An 18,041-nucleotide genomic window follows, 5' to 3' on the forward strand; every position below is an offset into this window, starting at 1 on the left:
TAAGTGGCTGCTTGTTACTGAATTGAGCCATTAATAGGAAGTAGGAACACTAACAATATCTTGAGTGAGGCAGGCAAGGAAATGGAAATTTGCATCTCTAATTACTCAGATGTGCACATTATTTATAATAGCATCTGGAAATACTAGGTCGGCCTGTACTTTTGATAAACGATGAATACTTTACCATAAAGTTCCTGGATTCCTTTAATGTCATCCTGGGACAGTCTGAAGTTCTTGGTAAAGGTGTAGATTGGAGCCATAAGAGCTCCTGGGTCCTCAGAGTGCTCTAGTCCCATGGCATGGCCAAATTCATGAGCAGCAACCAAGAAAAGACTGTAACCTGAACACCACAATGAGTCAACACAGGTTGCTTGTATCTGAACAAAGATATACTGCACCTATTATCCCAGGCCCATAAAATTGCCACTCCTCCTCTCTCCACCAAAAAATTCCCATAATAGATATTGCTTGATGTGGAATTTCATATAATAATAAACATGCCATGTATATTGCCAAGTCTAAGGAAATGTCATTAGACAAAGGTTTCTTTTCAATCCTATTGTACAGTTGACTCGTTCATATATTTTCACTGTCTCCCATGTAAACTGCCCTTGAATATTGACTTAGTACTTCTGAGAAGGAAGGAAGCAGTTCAAGTGACATGTTTGATTTATTTAGCATGGAAGAATTAAACCACAATCTGGACCTTGAATCTTGCGTTCAATCATTACAAACCATCCAGGGGATATATGGCTCTATTGAGGGTTTTTTTATTTTATTTTTACAAAATTGCTGTTTTCATTATTTGTCTTGCTTGAGTTGCAGATAAGATGAGGCAGGAGGAGGCCTAGGATTAGTGCAGTAGCCTTTCACCTCTGAATTTCTGAGTTTAAAACCGACCTTAGGTCACTAGTACTTTTGTACTGCCATCTTAGACTCTAGTATATATTTGTCAACACCCAATCGTCACCTCCATAATCCTTATTAGTACAGGAGGTCATTAATTCAATATGGTTAAAGTACTACTGATAGGGGGAAAATCATCCGTATTACGAAAGGGCAGCATTTTATCAACAGTTACCAAATCAGTGTCTGAATATAGCAGTTATTTCCTGTTCTAAAAAAATGAAAAATGCTTCTGTATATCAGATACCTGAATTTAGCAATTGTTGGTAAATGTTGCAAGTACTGCATTTAAAAAACATCTCTAATTTATTTACAAATAACACCAAAGATAATTAAAATCAGAAAATAATTTATTAAAAAAAATATTTCCCCCACTTTTTCAAGAATTGTGGGGTTTTGTGGGGGGCTTTTTTTTTTTTTTTTCCTGCTAACCCTTTCTGAGAATGGTGGGCAACCTGCAGCCCATGGGCCACAAGTTGCCCGCCACTGCTTTAGGGGAACATTTATGATTAAAAACCTGTTTCCTTTGCTGTCTTTTAAAAATATCATGCAAACATTTTAATGTATTTATTTTGACAAGCTTTTTCCAAAACCTAACTTTGAGCACCAAATGTACTCTGAGAGTATTCTTTTATTTTCAAAAGTAAAATATGCATTCCCAAATTTTTAGGGAAAGTAATGCAAGTGTACATGAATTATAAATATGGGTCCAAACTTATCCTGGCTGTAATGCCAATTACATCAATTACTCACAGCATTTTGGTCAATGTTCTTCTATCATTGGTTAGCCCGAAACAGAGGCGGGAGTAATGCACATTGTTAAAGGTTTTCAAGTTATTGTTTGAAAAACTGTGTTACCTTGATCTGGACAAAAGCCCCATTTGCGGTCATCATCATAGTTACTAGTGGAAGCACACCACATCTTGCCATCACTACGTCCAGCGCTTGTGCAGGATTCATACTTATTGCCAAGGAAGGTGAAAGGAAATACGCAAGGAGCTCCTTCTGAATTTCCACCAACCGTTGACATTGCTATGGGGAAAACAATATTTAAATACAATACATAGAGAATTAACCAGCTTTTGTGACATAAAACTGACATCACCTTCTCTTAAATCATACCTAAGCCCAGAAAGCAACTGGAAAATCTGAACTGTTGTAACAAACACGGAAACTGTCATTGAAAATGACAGTTTGAAAAGGAAATTGCCTGCAACTGAGGAAAAGCAAGGGAAAGTCTAATTGTTCCTGCTGAAGCCACAGAAGCTAAAGACAAAAACTGCAACTGGCAACTACCTGAAAGAAGCAGTTACTCTACTGCAGCTCAATGGCATTTAGAATTGGAGGGGGAACTGATTAACAAAGTGGTATAAACAACTGGTATTAGCCTAATTAATAAGATCGTTTCTGGTAATGCTTTCAGTTGTCTTCCATGAGTAGATTTATTGATAGAAACTTATAATTTTGTTATATATCAGCAGATTGTGAAGTATCACACTGAAGTTTACTTAGCTTCTGAGGACAAAAAAGATCTTAGAGGAGTCAAAAAGTCAGATCTTGCACACTGAGACGGTCAAGGCGTACTGATAGAAAGGATCAATTTAAAATCAGTGATTTTTAAATTAATCTAATGAGAAGGATATAAACTATATGTGATACATGCTATGGAGTAAAATTTCTACCTTTGGTACTCATGGAGATCGCTTTTTGTCTTTCTATTCTACTATATCCACCCACACTTCAAAATATGGCCAGTGGGTCAGAACCATCATGGAAAGGATGCTGAAGAACTGTACCCCCTATTTGTGGCTCAAGGTTGGAATGAAGGATATTGAGTAGCCACAGTGCAGGAGCGTGGCTTAGCCAGAACGCATGTAGATAGCACGGGATCCATGCAGGATGTACTGACTTTCACACTGTGAAAATAGGAGTGTTAAATATGGGAGGGTTTGGGGTTTGCTTTGTGGAGTTGCAGAATCTACACCAATGCCATATGGTCATTCCACTTCCACACACACTGTACCGAGGCATCACTGGGCTTAAATGGCATAGGGGGATTTATGCCATAATTTGGAAAGAGCTCCTATATTTGCTGTAAATCCATAGAAAGTTGGAATCAAGACTAACCAGACCAGTTAGAAGATTGGCATTTTGCATAAACCAGATGTAAACAATAAACAAATGCAAAGCACAACAGGCTGATTGTGTAGTAACTTCTTCATCTGCTCAAAAGTTAGTCATTATTGTATTACCAGAGCACGCTGGAGCCCCAGTCTTGGAGTAGGACCCCACTGTGCTAGGTACTGTCCAAAAAAACAAACAGAGGGTCCTTACAGGTAAGTGTATGAACTACTTCTAGTTATTGTTAAGATTTTGTGTAAGAATTTCAGTATATTAGTCCCAATGTTCTCCTGCTCATTTATCCTTCTCCTAGAGTTTTCTGTGTCCCCATTACCAGTTATGCTAAGTTTGATCCTTTTTTGCTGTTAAGAGTAATGATGGCTCAGAAAGTCAGAAATAATTAGCAACCAATCAAAATACTCCAAGTACTATTTTAAACAGAGATGGCATTTTAAAAAGCTTGGAAATGGATTTAATCTGTTTGTTCATCCAGAGCCAGCCATTGCTCCAGAGTTAGGCTTACATTTAGTTTTGGTTTCATTACATTTGGTGGCTTCACCTTGGCTCTATTAAGTGCCAAGAGTGCTGAACCATCATAGGCAGCTTAAATGAGTAACCGTGCTTCTCATCTGTATCTCAGAAAAATGATTCCTGCCAAGTTATACAATCCTCTAAACTAATTTTGTTCCTGTGACACGCTGTGTAGTAATGACTGATGTTAACAAGCATTTAAAATTGTCAAGAAAGCAGAAAGATCATTCTTCTGGAGAGAAGAGATAATTTTCAATTTGTTTCCTAGTATGTTGTAAATTCGTAAAGGCATATTTCTTAAGCTAAATTTGACTGTGCTAAACACTCTTTTAAAAAAATAAAAAAAATAAATGTTAATCATTAGTCATTGGCTGTTTAAGTTTCACATTTCCTTTGTACTGCTTTTTTCATTTGTGACTCATATTTCAGGGATATTAAAAAGTAATACTCTACCCACATTTACCATGTAGTGGTAGACATTTATACCTACAATTTAAAGTCATACATGTGTGCTTATGCTCATTTTTGATTTAGCTGTGCAAATTCCTCATGTCCATGGGCAAACTATCTAGGATTGTGTGCATTCATCCAAGATTTTTTCATCTGAACTGGGTATATGTAAAATTGTATGCAACCTTAGATGCATATGTTTTTACATATTTAGGTCATACTTTGGTTGGCCTATACAGTATACCTCAAATATATGACTGTTGTTGTAGGTAATTCCATTTTCATCTGGAAGTTGAAAGAGCCAGGGAATCTGGGAAAGTTGCTATTTGTGACTTGCTTACGTTAGAAAAGCACAAGCAAACTCTTTCAAACCTCAGGAAAGCTTCAGCTCTGAGCTTTGGTCCAATGTTCCAAGTGTGGTTCTGATTACATCTGAATGGATATATTCACTGCGAGTCAGGTGACTAGTGTGGTGAAGCAAAAAGCCATACCATGGCCTCAGTTCATTTTTGGGTGTAATTCAAGGGGTTAGTTCTGATTGGTACTACACAGCTCTCCCTAGTGATTTTCCAGCACTTGGGCTGATAAATCCAGAGATTTATTTATCTGGGGACTGCTAGAAGAGCATACTCTGTAAAGGGAATGGAATTCTGGAATCCACTTCCCCTTTGGTCTGACAGAGCACTGCTCCCTACAGGTCAGGCATATTGAATAGCTATTTTATTTTCTCTGACTTTTCCTGAGATGCAGAAAGGACTTGAGGATTTTTGTTTTTTCTGGGGGTTGGAGGGTTGGATGGGAATTCAGTAGTTCTTTATTCTTGTTACCTGATGTTGCCTTGGTTTAATATTATATTGCATATACACACACATAGGTTTGTGTAAGGGCTTATCTACAGGTTATATTGTGCATGTGCCTAGAAGCCACAATCAACACATTTTCAATAAAGTGGAAATATCAACACATCCAGAGGCACGTATACCCCAACTCAACTACTTTTAACTATTCAATTAAAGGATGGAAAATTGCATGTGCAACACAGAGATCAATGACAAACCAGACCAGCATATCAAATGTCTATTTACCAGTCTCTGGGCAGAAGCCGTATTTCTTATCTCTGTCATAGTCTTCTGTAGTTCCACACCACCGGTACCCATCTGTCCTCCCCTCTGTTGTGCAGCTGTCATAGGATGTGCCTTGAAATTTGAAGGGGAACTTGCATGGCTGCCCTTCACTATTTCCACCCATCGTGAAAAGAGCTGCAGTGAAAGTGAAACAGAAAAAAAATAGAATATTTTTAATGAGTAATTATATAAATTATAACTAGATATTGGTAAGAAAAAATGTAATTGGTTAATTATCTGTAGTATGGCAGCATGTAGAGGCCCCAAATAACATGAAGGGCCCATTGTGCTCGGTGCTGTACGTACACATGGTAAGAGACCAGAGGGTTCATGAGCTAAACAGACAATGGTGGGAGAAAGGAAGTAATATCCCCATTTCACAGATGGGGGACCTGAGGCACAGAGAGAGACAATAATTATTAACATGGCTCAAGTGAAGTCCATGGAGTTGCTCAAGTTTTTCGCAATATATCCTTTATACCCTGCCTCATAATATACTACTGCCTATTTATAGCTAATATTTCTGCTTCAAACAAGGCTTTGAGGGAGTGTTCCAGGAAGCCATCTATTTTCCTTAGTGTTTTGCTAATTAATTTACACTGTGCTACAGAGGTGACTAAAATAGCATCTTAAACATGTAGACAGGTTTGTTCCCACTTTAGATGACAATTTTCCTAATGAGCATGTTATGTGACATTCCTCTGTTTGTTTAGTCAGCAGACTACAATAGAAGATACAAATAGGGGAGACCATATCCTGGCATTTTTTCTATCCCACTTTTCTTTCCTTTAGCTTCTCAATAGCTCGGCTTTACTTTTCTGAGTGTCCACACAACAGTCACTTGATGCTGCAGTGATTGATACTCTATAAATATCCAAGCTAGCTAGACTGAACTTCACTCCTCTGACCAAGAGGGAGAGATGGGCATGGCTCCTGCGTTCCCTCCTAGTTAATAGTTTAAGGCATGAGATGCTCCTCTTTAAAAAGTTCAGGTTTGCATCCTCCCTCTCACCCACCCACACATAAACAAGCTCCGTGACTCATGAACATTCCCAAGCTTTCTATAGTCCCTGAGAATCATCTACCACATAAATGGGGAAGTAAGGTCTTGTAGTTCAGGCACAGAACTAACGCTTTGGCTGGAGATCCAGATAACAGACATCCTGTTTGGCCCAGGGAAGGGCAATTAAATGGTCTTGGCCTGATTTTGAAAAACAGATGTGAAAATGAGTAATGCATGTGTGTGCTAACGACCTGGTATCCATCTAAAGGGAGCATCAAAATCTAGAGGGTGAGAGAGTTGCACCTAGGACATAGTATCTTTCCTTTATGGTGTATGTTACTTTTAGCTCTATATTTCAGCCAGTTCTGACTACTAAAAAATTATCACAGACACTTTGTATTTGTGGGATTAGATTTTCCCTGGGCTTAATCTGTTATGTAAGCAGCAAGATGGCCATATTTACATATCCATTGTTTCTTGGCTTGATTTGCTTTTTTAGGCGGGATGGAAACCCTTCTAGCTTTATAGACTAACTGAGCTGAGTGGCATCACTGCTGAATAGGAAAATATTGTGCTACAGATGACTCCCTTTCCAAGTTAAAGCATGGGCTGACTAGGGCATTAAGGATCTGATCTTTCCAGTTAGCATGCTTTGGTTCCATTGAAGGGAGGATGCTCTGTACCTTCCAGGCCTGGGTCAGAAGTTATAAAAGAACAAGTTATTGCTTAAATGTAGCAAGCATGGTCTTCTGGTCTGGCCAAGCTATGCTCTACACAGGATCCAGGAGAGGGGGGCTTAATGCCATATTTATGCTTCCCTGATCCTGCAATCAGCCACATTAGGAACCTATCTCTAGGGGGGCACTTCCAACTACAGGGACCTCTTGATTTCAAGACTCTCTGGCAGTGCCCTAACATGTCCCCTATGGCCCCTATGCTGGGGGAGCTGGGAAAAGTGACAGAGCTGGAACCAAGTGTCTGACTCAGTATTTATGTCTCAGATTCTGGTGGTGAGTTAGGCAGGGCACATACATTAAACAGTGCAGTCTTTATTTTGATTGGTGAAAGATTTTTAAGAGAAATGACACTTGGAAAGCAAAACGAAATTGAGTTGTTTGGATGACTCATTTGCCACACATTCCGCTTCCCGCTGCAGATCTGGCAGCTTTGGTCTATGAGTAGAATTTTTGATTGGTTTGAACAGGGATAAGTTGCAAAATCATATGGAAAGTCAGTATAATATTAAGACACAGTCAAAATAAGGTTCTTCAATTTGCTCCTGGGTAATGATATGTGATGCTAAAAGTCCCTCATTCCAACAAAGTTCTTACAGGTTTTTTTAAACTTAAACCTCTTTGAGTTTTATTGTAAATGAAAAAAATAAAGACAGTGTATCACTTGCTCAGAGAACTGAAATAAAGGTGCAGTTACTTATCATCAGTGCATCATCCAGGGCCAGATTCTGATGTTAAAACGGGGTAAATCAGGAGTAATGTCAATGCAAAGTTACACTAATGTCAGAGTAGAATCAGGTCCAGTATTTCCAGCCCTCAATTAAGTGTCGAACTTGTGAAGGGTGCAACACCCTCAACTCTTGGAGGAAAGTCATTCAACCCTGAATATCTCTGAGCTGACTGCTGTGTGGGGGGACTGAGGCATGACTTTCACACAGTTCCCTCCACTCCCCAGAGCACCAGGTGTGTGCTGCAGTTCGGCCTTCACATGGGCCCCACAAAATGAGATACAAGTTCTCTACTCCTACCCTGCCCACGGCACAAAACAAACCCTGTGAGTTTGATTCTCATTTATACAAAGAGCCTTTTACAGCACTTAGGCAGTGTAAAGGGGTCTTCAGGTGGGTTATACCCTAGGCCCTTTTACACTACCAGAATGTTGTCGAAGGACTTCAGTATAAATGAGAACCAAGGCCGTATATTCTCAGCAGAATCACTGCCTATATATGTTAGTTGATAGCTGGGCTGGTGTTCTGAAAGGTGCACCTACAGTGTTTAAAATGCCTATACTTTTTCTGGGTAGAATAGCATTTTAAAAGCCTTCAGTGCAGATTCAGGTTTTAAACCATTTCACATGTATTCTCTGGTTATATAATGTTATAGGAAAACTAAAGACACTGACTTTAGAAATAAAAGATCAACCTACTGCCAAATATAAATCTTTCCTGACCCAACAGACTCCATGATGTAAATCCCTAATCCTGCCCTATTTGAATTTATTCCTCCTAGGTTTTAGAAAATGGTGTCCTGGAATAAGAAGTGAACAATACCACAATGTGTTTAACAAGAACCATCTGTGCATAGCAGTTCAAGGATCTTGCAAAACAATTACATCACAAACAAACAGCTCAAAACCACCAATTCAATTTCAAAACATTGACACCAGCATTTTGGCCGTGCAGAATCATAACTGCCCTTGACACTGGAAGAGACTGTTTAAATTCTCTAACCCATGTAATTTTAGGCACAGAAATAGCCCAAGGTGCATGAATGTCTATCTGTCCACCTACCTACCTAACATCATCCCTGTGGTATCAAAGCATCTCTAGTATTTCAAAGAAGTATCAACAGCAATTCCTCTCTCTGCATCCTTTCTCGAAGGAAAAGCAAGGTGAGGAAGTCAGCGGAAAGACTGAGGGCTTGTCTACAGGGTGAAGCAAAGTGCCCCAGAGGGGCTGATTTGTAGAATGCTTTAATGTGCTGAGCTCTAATTGCCCAATGTAAGTGCTGACATATTCTAAGAGGTACCTAGTGCGCACTGAGATGATGGGAACTCACGACCTCTCAGAGTGCACCAGCAGGGTTTACTTGGGGCAATTAGAAGGCAGCACATCAGAGTGCTTTACAATATTGACATGCCCTCAGAAATGAAGGACCCGCTTCTGTCACCTCAGGGCTGGAATACTGAAGTATGTGGCACTATACCTGAAAACTACCGATAACTCTGAAAAACTCTGGCTCATTTTGCTAATGTTGAAAACCTCCTGTTCTGAAAAGTGAGCCCAAGAAACACCTAGGATGATAATATCTGCCTCTGATCACTCTTAGGATAAGAAGCCGAGCAGGAAAGCATTGAAAAGGAGGGTATGAAAACGCCTTTTTTCTACACAACAGCTATTATGGTCTCTCCAAAAATTAAGGCTGCTGGACTGACAACTATATACATAGAAATACCCATCTGGGCAGTTATTTTATGTGAGCCACTGCTGATCTCTGTAGTACATCACATGGTAGTTAGAGTTTGTTAGACTGGCCTAGCATAGGTTTGAACCTGCAAGATCTTGAGCACATCTGGTTTTATTAGCTTTGCTTTTAAGCACTGGATAAGATGTTTATTAACCCGCATTCTCTTTTCCAATACAATCTAGAGATAATCCAGCCGTAACCTTGCAAATAAGTGCACTGCAAATGTTCCAAGGAGGAACAGGATCATTCCAAAAACTTTGGTTTCAAACAAAACCTCCAGTATTATTTCATTCAATCGTTCCTTTCTGACTCATTATTATTATTAACTAGTGTGTTACAGGAGAACCTGGAGGCTTCAAATAAGATTGTGAGCCCATTGTGCTTGGCACCGTATAAGACACAGCAGGGACACCCTAGAATTTTTTCACATGGGATGCACAGTTGAACCAGCCTCACTTTAACTTAAAAGATCATGACAGAGGGGCTGACGGGGCATATTTCAGTGTGCGGTGCACACGACCTGGAGCTTGGGGTCTCAGCACAACTTGTTATCCCAGTGGACCCTCTGTCAAGGGGCTGTCGGGTGAAATCTGAGTGATGCCATGAGCCTGTGTGCCAGATTACAATGCCACTTAGTTTGGAGGCCCTCCCCTCCTGTTCTGGGCAGCCCTGTCCCCCAATTGGCGCCCCTGCCAATAGTACACAACATGCGTACAGCTGTGAGCAACACTGAAACACCTCAGTTCCTGACTCCAAGAGCTTACAATCTAAGTAGACAAAGAATGGAAGGGAGTATGTGGAGATGAAGTGACCCCCAAGGTCACATAGTAGATCCGTTGCAGAGTTGGAAATAGAACCCAGTTATCTTGCGCTGTAGGCCCCAGCCCAACCCACAGGACTACACTTCCTCTCCAGGATATTTCCTGCAGTTTGACATCCATTACATCAAATTAAAGTTCACATAAGAGTTTTCTATAATTTTCTACTCTGCAGACTCACCCTCAATATTTTAAACAATGCACTTATTACAAATGTGCAAAGAGAAAAATGTTTACCATATTAGTGTTACTTTGAAAACAATCACCACATTACATATATGTACAAAAATTGCTGAGTTAATGAAATTGTTATACAAATTATTTCATCTATATATGAACTTTCCTAAAAAAAAAGTTCCAAATTATGAGACAAATTATCTGTGAGCCCTAGCACTCTATTCACAATTCAAAAAACTTAATAAAAAACCCTACACGTGATCTCAGCTTTTCAAAATCCACTAGAATTTTTCCATTAATATGGTTTCTAAAATACTCAGTGCTATTCCGCTGTCTGCACTGGGCAATTGAAAGTACTTTTTTAAGTAAAAGAGTCATTCGGTATTTGTTAACAATAAAAACCTAATTCTAAAAGCATGCCCACTTACCTGACTAACATTTTGCAATTATACCATTAACTATATAACTTCATAATAACATTTATTTCCCATTATCAGAATTCTGTAAAGGAGTCAGAGCATTTCAGTGTAATGTGATGTGACGGAACAATGTATTCCATTGCAGAGAAAGGGGCCTGGATTCTAACAGAAGACATGGGCTTGATCTTCAGCTATGTGAGTTGACAGAGCTTCAGTGACATTAGTGGAGGTACAGAGGTTCTGGCCCACTGACTCTTTCTGCCTTCACCTTGTGAGGTTCACAAACAATGGTCTCAGTTGTTGCTTTTTGGGGGCTACAATTCCTGCTGAAGCAGCATGGTGTTCAGGGGGAAAAGATTTGCTGCCCCAATGCGTAGATAAGTGCAGCATGCTCCCCTCTCTGACTCTGGCCCCATCTTGCTAGGAGAAGCTGACCCTATGATTCAGGGAGCATGGGGAGTGTGATTGTACTTTGCTGCTAGGTGTCAAGGAACATGCACAGGAGGCTTCTTGTGCTATCTCCTGCTGCTGAGCAGCAGGTTCAAGCTGGTCCTATACTGGTGATATTTAATATCAAGCAAGTCAAAATCTAGGCATGGTGAATCAAAATGAAAACATCTTTCTTTTATCTGTTTTATTCTCTTTGCAATCACACTACCCCCTTAATGGGACTGTTATCCAGTGGAAAAGCCTGTGACTTCCTCAGCTGACCTCCATGTGCCATAAGACTTTTGGAAACTCAAGATCTGTATAAATCAAGATTAGTTCCTTGCAAGGCTCACCTGTGCTGTGTGGGGAAAATGCTAATCTACTTGTGAAAATGTGAGCGCTAGCCCTTGCAATGGCCGCATGCCCGGTTTGGGCCAAATCCTGGTCCCACTGAAGTCAAAAACCAAATGCTAGTCCTTTCCACTGCTCCCCTGTTATGTGGACCTCTCTGGAGAGGGCCAACTGGCAGGACTGAAAAAAGAGGAGGATTTCTTACTAAATAGGCAGATCATTTACTTTATTCAATTCACCTGACCTGAGCACAAATTTCCTCTCTGATGCCAAGAAGGAGACGTTGGGAAGTTGTTTAGCTAGTGTTTTCTGTTGATGTCCTCCTCATATTTCCCCCTTTTTATTTTTTTCATATAGTTAATAAGGACCGACTGTGGTCCCACTGAAGTCAATGTTATAATTAGATTCCAGGAGCTGAAGATAGTGGCCTAGATTCTCTTCTGGGTGCACTGAAAGGGGGAAAGGAAGGGACACAAAAGAGCTGACACTGCTACTTGATCCTGGGACTGACGTTTCTATATCAGTTTCAACATACTTCAGAGCGTTTAAAGTGGAAAGGTACAATGGTAGCCTGACATGCAGAATAACTACAGTTGACTCCTCTTGGCTAAAATCAGCCACGAGACAAGCCTCCAACCCAAGTGTTCAACTTACATTCATGGGGACAGAATCCGTATTTGCCATCAGAATCAAAGTTGTATGTGGTTGAGCACCAAAGGAATCCATCATTGCGCCCTGCATCAGTACAGCTGTTATATTCCTTATCATTGAACAGGAAGGGAAATTTACAGTATTCGCCATCTGCATTGCCGTACTTCACCTTAACAACTGTAAAGGGAGAAAACACAACAGTGCATCCTGTCACCAATTGTTTTCATCCATTATGGTTTCTGCGTACAGGTTTGTTTCTTTTCTGGAGTGAAACTTTTGTGATAAGGGACACTAGTGTAGAAATTTCAGGTGCATTTATACTTTGAACAAATATATTCTGTTGGTTTCCCAGTTGGCATGATGACTGTAGTTGAAACTGTAATAAGTAATTTTGGGGGAAAAGCATGGCTATTACTTACGTTGAAGTGCCCAGAAAGATAATTATAGTAGTTGCTATAGCAATGCAAACTTATACCCAAGCTGTTAATTTGTTTAGTAATTTAGATCCTTTAATAGCATAATCTAAATTGTGCACTATAATTCCAAAGGTTCCAGGGAGTCGTTTCAGAGCAATCTTAACACGCCTCTTAATCCATTTTGGCATTTTCAGTCAGAATTGAATCTGATCTACTGCTGTGCTAGCGGATACGTTAATGCATACATCCCCAAACCTGGTTTTTATTTCAGGAAATTGTAATATATAGAAACTTTCCTTAAGAATACAACACATGCATGGTAACTTATTTTAGAGTGCACTCAACCTAGTTTCCCTTAGCGATTTCTCAATATGAGGAACTAATTAAGAATATAAGAATGGCCCTACTGGGTCAAACAAGTGTCCATCTAGCCCAGTATCCTGTCTTCCGACAGTGGCCAATGCCAGGTGCCCCAGAGGGAATGAACAGAACAGGTAATTATCAAGTGATCCATCCCCTGTCGCTCATTCCCAGCTTCTGGCAAACAGAGGCTAAGGACACCATTCCTGCCCATCCTGGCTAATAGCCATTGATGGACTTATCCTCCATGAATTTATCTATTTCTTTTTTGAACCCTGTTATGGTCTTGGCCTTCACAACATCCTCTGGCAAGGAGTTCCACAGGGGACCAGTCATGATTTTATAGACCTAAATCACAAATCGACCATTTGTAGAATAAATCCAAATACACAAAAGAGTTTTCTGTTCATTGTTACTTTTAGGGAAGCATTCAATCCAATAATGACAGCTACAAATCTATTGCTTCTGCTAAAGTTTGAAGAAAGCCAAAAGAGATGGAACTTGACTACCAGGATATAAGGGTTCAATTATTTTTCCAACGAACAAATGACTTCAGACATTTTGAATTTGAAGTGAAATAAAGAAACGAGTATGCATTTTAAATACTGCTTTTGTGAGGTTCCATTCCTGGTAAATTTCTGGCACAAAGAATAATAATCAGTAGACTATTATTTTTGTCAAATTAAAGAGAAAAAATTACAATAAACATCAATATTATTTACTTCTAAAAGGTGAAATAATGGCGAAATCATGCTGGCCTGCCTCAGGTGAGTATTTTATTGAGATCAGAATTTGGTTCATAAGGTACAAGGCAAACAATATTTGGTTAACAATTTGCAAACATCCTCTGATTCTCCAAAAGACAAACTTGCAGACATCTCTAAGTCCCGTTTTTTCTCAGTCCTGATATAGATCTATACTTCAATTCAAGTCACAAACCTGCGGAGCTCAGAACCCAGAAGCTTTTGACAGATGACATGAACCAGCAAATCCTTACTCATCTCAATGGTCCTATTGAAGCTAATGGGGCAACATTTTCAAAAGTGATCACTAGTTTGGGGTATCCAGCTTAGACAGGTCCAGTTTTCAGGAATCACTGAGCCTTCTCCTTCTACAAAGGAAGCCCCTTTAAGGGTATCTCAGTGGTTGGGACCGAAAACTGGTAGCACTCAAAATCCCTAGTCACTCTTGAAAATCATGGCCTGGCACTTCTGCCATGAGGGGTCTTTACTCACTTCTCTCTGCTCACATGAGTAAAGGTTTGCAGGATCAAGTCCATAATTAATTCTAATTTCTGGGGAGAAATATGCAACTTTTTCTAAAAAATTATATAGAAGTTTGATAAAAGCAGAATTTCAAATTATTAAAATGCGTAACCATCAGCTTTCAGAGTCATAGTTCTGTTCCAGCATTTACTACTTAAGCCATTTCAGTATCAGAAGTGCAATCTCTGGCCACCATTTCAGACACAGCAGTCTATAATTCAAATGCTTTGAAACATTAAAATGTTTGGGTACCTTGTCCCTCTCCCAGAGTCCACTGTTCATCATCATCAAAATGGGAGTCACCTCCAACACCTGGCCCAGGTGCAAAAGCATGAGCCAGGAGGCCATCCTTGCCATCAAATGGATATCCATCACCATGCTCTGGACAAGAAAGAACACAGAAGAGGAGCATTTACAAGTTATAATGGGCCCAGCCCTGCAAACACAATCATGAGTAAAGATAGTCACATGGATATTCCCAAAAGAACACATCACTGGGAATACATCACATGTGGAAGGTTTTCAGGATCGGACCCTAGGAGAGGAAACCATTTCATATAAAAGACGAAAGCACACAAGATTAGTGTGTGTATTACTGCATGTTTCTTTGTATGTACTAAGGATATTTGGAAGGGATTCTGATGTTAGTGAAGCTCTGTGAGATACCCACATATTACACTGTGCTATACACATCCATATGTTCTCGATTTTGACTGGTGGGAACAGTAAAATATACATTGTAGTTAAGTGATAGTTTCAGAGGAATATAACTGTCCATATCGGTCTTTGCAGGCTCCTTTAGTCAGTTACACAGCAAGCTATTCATTTACAATGTACTCTGTTATCTTTTCCTGTATGTCCCCTTCTCTTTGCCCAGGCTACCAGTGCTGCTCGCAGGAAAGCAAATTAGCTTCATTTTTCTCAGTACTGAATCCCTGAAAAGCTGAGTTCTATTCAGTATCCTGATGTCTGTGGTTCAGCCCATCCTACTTCCACATCAACCATGCTTAGTCTCAGCCCGCTTGCTGGGCAACTGCCTTTTCAGTAGTTCTCCTGTTACTTCACTGAAGGCTTTTCTTGGAAGCTCACCACACTTGGGTAACACAAGCTGGCAAGGGCATAACCCTGTTATTCACAGCTCGCTCACCACACTGACCTGACCACCAAAGCTGCCACTGTCTCCAATTACATTACTAAAAGCCTTTTGGTCTGATGTGTTGCCATTTGACAGAAGCCCTAAATACACAGGCCGGAGTCGCTATTCCATTGCACCTATTTTGTGCTGGCCTCACTCCATTGACATGAATGAAGTTTCTTCTCTCCAATATTCCCATGTATCAGGCATTAGTCTTCCTTCATCGGTAAAGACTCAGTTTGAGAAAACTTGTGAACAAAAAAAAATGCTGTATAGGGCCCCTACCAGTTTGACTCTGACACACAGGGGTGTGAACAGTGATTGCAAAGAACTGAAATGTCTCTCTAGTGTATAATTAAGCATAAAATACTATAGGGGAAGCAATTCTTGTGCTATTTCTGGGCTGTGGTAATCAAGTGGTACTAAAATCAGCATGAACACTCTGGATTTTGTGAGACTTCAGTTTTGTGGACCAAACAGACCTAGTAAGAATCTGAAATTTTGGGTGGGTGCTCGTCCATACTGCACAGAATCTCTGAGCCTTCTGAGGTTGACCCATCACTAACTTAAGCAAAGAAAACGAGCTTGAAAGAGAGACCTCCTCGGAGAACTCAGCTATTCTATGAACTGTTCCCTTTGGTTCCAAATGCCATCTCCCAAAAGACTGAACATGTGAATATATTTATTAAAATTATATAGCCCTCTACAGCTTGTTGGTTAAAATGTCAAAGGTTCCTTATGAAACCCAGGCTCTTTTTGTGTGAAGTAAAATTAACAAATCAAACTGAATCAAGTCTAATAACATTGGCTGTTCAGATATAGAGTTTGGAACTCCCAAAAGCTAAGGGTGTTTGGATTAAGGGCCTCAGTTTAGCCCATAAAAGTAAATAGAGGCTAAGTGTGAAGTTCAGATGGCATGTCCCAATTCATCTGTAAGTATCTAGGAGTATTAGAATAGTCTACCCTCTGCAAATAACCTTTGAAGACATTTGAAAACCTAGCAGAGATTTATAAATTAACAATATAATATCATTCCATTCACTTCAATGGACCTGTGCCAATTCACAGCCGCGAAGGATCTGGCCTAATATTTTCCAGTTTATTACTGATAATTTAAATTCAGAAACAATGTTTTGTCCCCTAGTAATTCTCTTGTAACAGATAAATCAAGAGTGTATGTATATGCACACACACACCTTTGTGAAATCTGACATAGTCTGTACAAACCAAGTGAAAACTAGGGCATCGTTTGCCAGAAAGGCTCATTGACGTGTTTGCTTGAGGGCAGGTCATTCCAACGCTGAGGATTAATGGAAGGAAGAAAACCAAAAGCATATATAAAAATAGAAAATATACCCCATCGTCCAAAATTAATCATAATGTCCGCTTCTCCATCCTTAATCCGGGAAAATGTCAGTGGTGTGACATCACTCCAGACTTTAAAGGCTCGGGCAAAGGCATCGTCTACTGTTTCAGAGTCCAAATCCGGTGTATACCCTAAAATCCTTAACAGTAAAAAGGGGGAAAAAAATCAGTTTCAAAAGTTAACCATCTAAATGTGCTGATCTTTACAGCTTGCTGTTTGAAGTGTTGAAAGTACCAGTGAAATTAACTGCTTTGGCAAAGGGAGGTGCCAACTGTGCTAAAAAGATCAGGACATTCCCAAGGCTCAGGGATATTGAGACTTTGTTGGGACCATTCTCTAATTTAAATGTAATTATCTGCCAGAGAGTTACTGATATTTCCTTTAAGAATGAGGACACTGCAGGAAGCAGCATGGTACGTAAGCGGTAATTTGACCAGAGTCTGTATTACTTACAATTTTAATACACTCTGAACTAAGTACAGTATATGTATTTTATGTCAGAGCTGGCATACAGGAAGAACCATATCTAACAATATTTTGCTTCACTGAAATTAAAGATCCTTCCAGTCATATCATCCTATTAGACGTATGTTTACACAAGCACCCACTGAGTCATCAGAATTTTGGGAGCCTCCTAACTACCAGAAACAATTTGGAGCTCCAAACATGGAGCATTGCCCCTTAAGCTTAAAAATCACCTTTTTTTTTCTTAGTCATGTTTTGGTTTTGTGTCAAATAAATGATAGTTAATTCCTTGCCAGTATGCCCAGCAACCCTGCCATCAGGGATGTGGTACAGACTGAGAAGGGGAGACATAAGCACATAAAATAGAGGGACAGCTCACAAGAGCACCTCTTTCTTCATCTTGATTTATGCTGACCGGGACTTATTCATGGATCTCATTTCAGACAATGATCTTCCTGCTAAAGAAAAGCTTCCAACACTGTGTGGCTTCTTGTGGTTACTGCATCGGCTTTGTGTCTGGGATTACTGCAGTGGGATGATATCATCTGGTGCACATCAGCAAAAGAAGGCCTGCAAATCTACCACAGTGTTCTCCAGAATTCTCTGGTCTACTCAGACTATGAAGGATGCTCTGACCCCCTGACCAAAGAAGGATGAACACAAATAGAAAAGCAGCTAGGAAGAATCCACGAGGATTTCTGATCCCCTCACTGGTCATTAAGAGCATCATCTTGTACAACTGAAGTCAGTGGGAGTTTGGCCATTGATTTAAACAGGAGCAGAATTGGACCTTCATTCTTTGGCACATTTTCCTATGTTGCTAAAACCACAATCTATGAAATACATTTGCTGCT

At 39.9% G+C, this 18,041-nt stretch overlaps 1 protein-coding gene across 1 annotated transcript in view; it reads right to left on the reverse strand.

Moving 5' to 3' along the window:
• Positions 1–18,041, reverse strand: part of MMP2 (matrix metallopeptidase 2) — a 42,567-nt gene that overhangs the window by 18,868 nt on the left and 5,658 nt on the right. The window contains exons 3-8 of the mRNA XM_032773508.2: positions 16,713–16,861; positions 14,474–14,602; positions 12,184–12,357; positions 5,094–5,267; positions 1,765–1,938; positions 185–340 (exon numbers count right to left, since the gene is read on the reverse strand). Of these exons, the coding sequence (XP_032629399.1) occupies positions 185–340; positions 1,765–1,938; positions 5,094–5,267; positions 12,184–12,357; positions 14,474–14,602; positions 16,713–16,861 (956 nt within the window). The remainder of the gene's footprint in view (positions 1–184; positions 341–1,764; positions 1,939–5,093; positions 5,268–12,183; positions 12,358–14,473; positions 14,603–16,712; positions 16,862–18,041) is intronic.

Source organism: Chelonoidis abingdonii, chromosome 19 (assembly GCF_003597395.2).
Source record: "Chelonoidis abingdonii isolate Lonesome George chromosome 19, CheloAbing_2.0, whole genome shotgun sequence".
NCBI lineage: Eukaryota > Metazoa > Chordata > Testudines > Testudinidae > Chelonoidis > Chelonoidis abingdonii.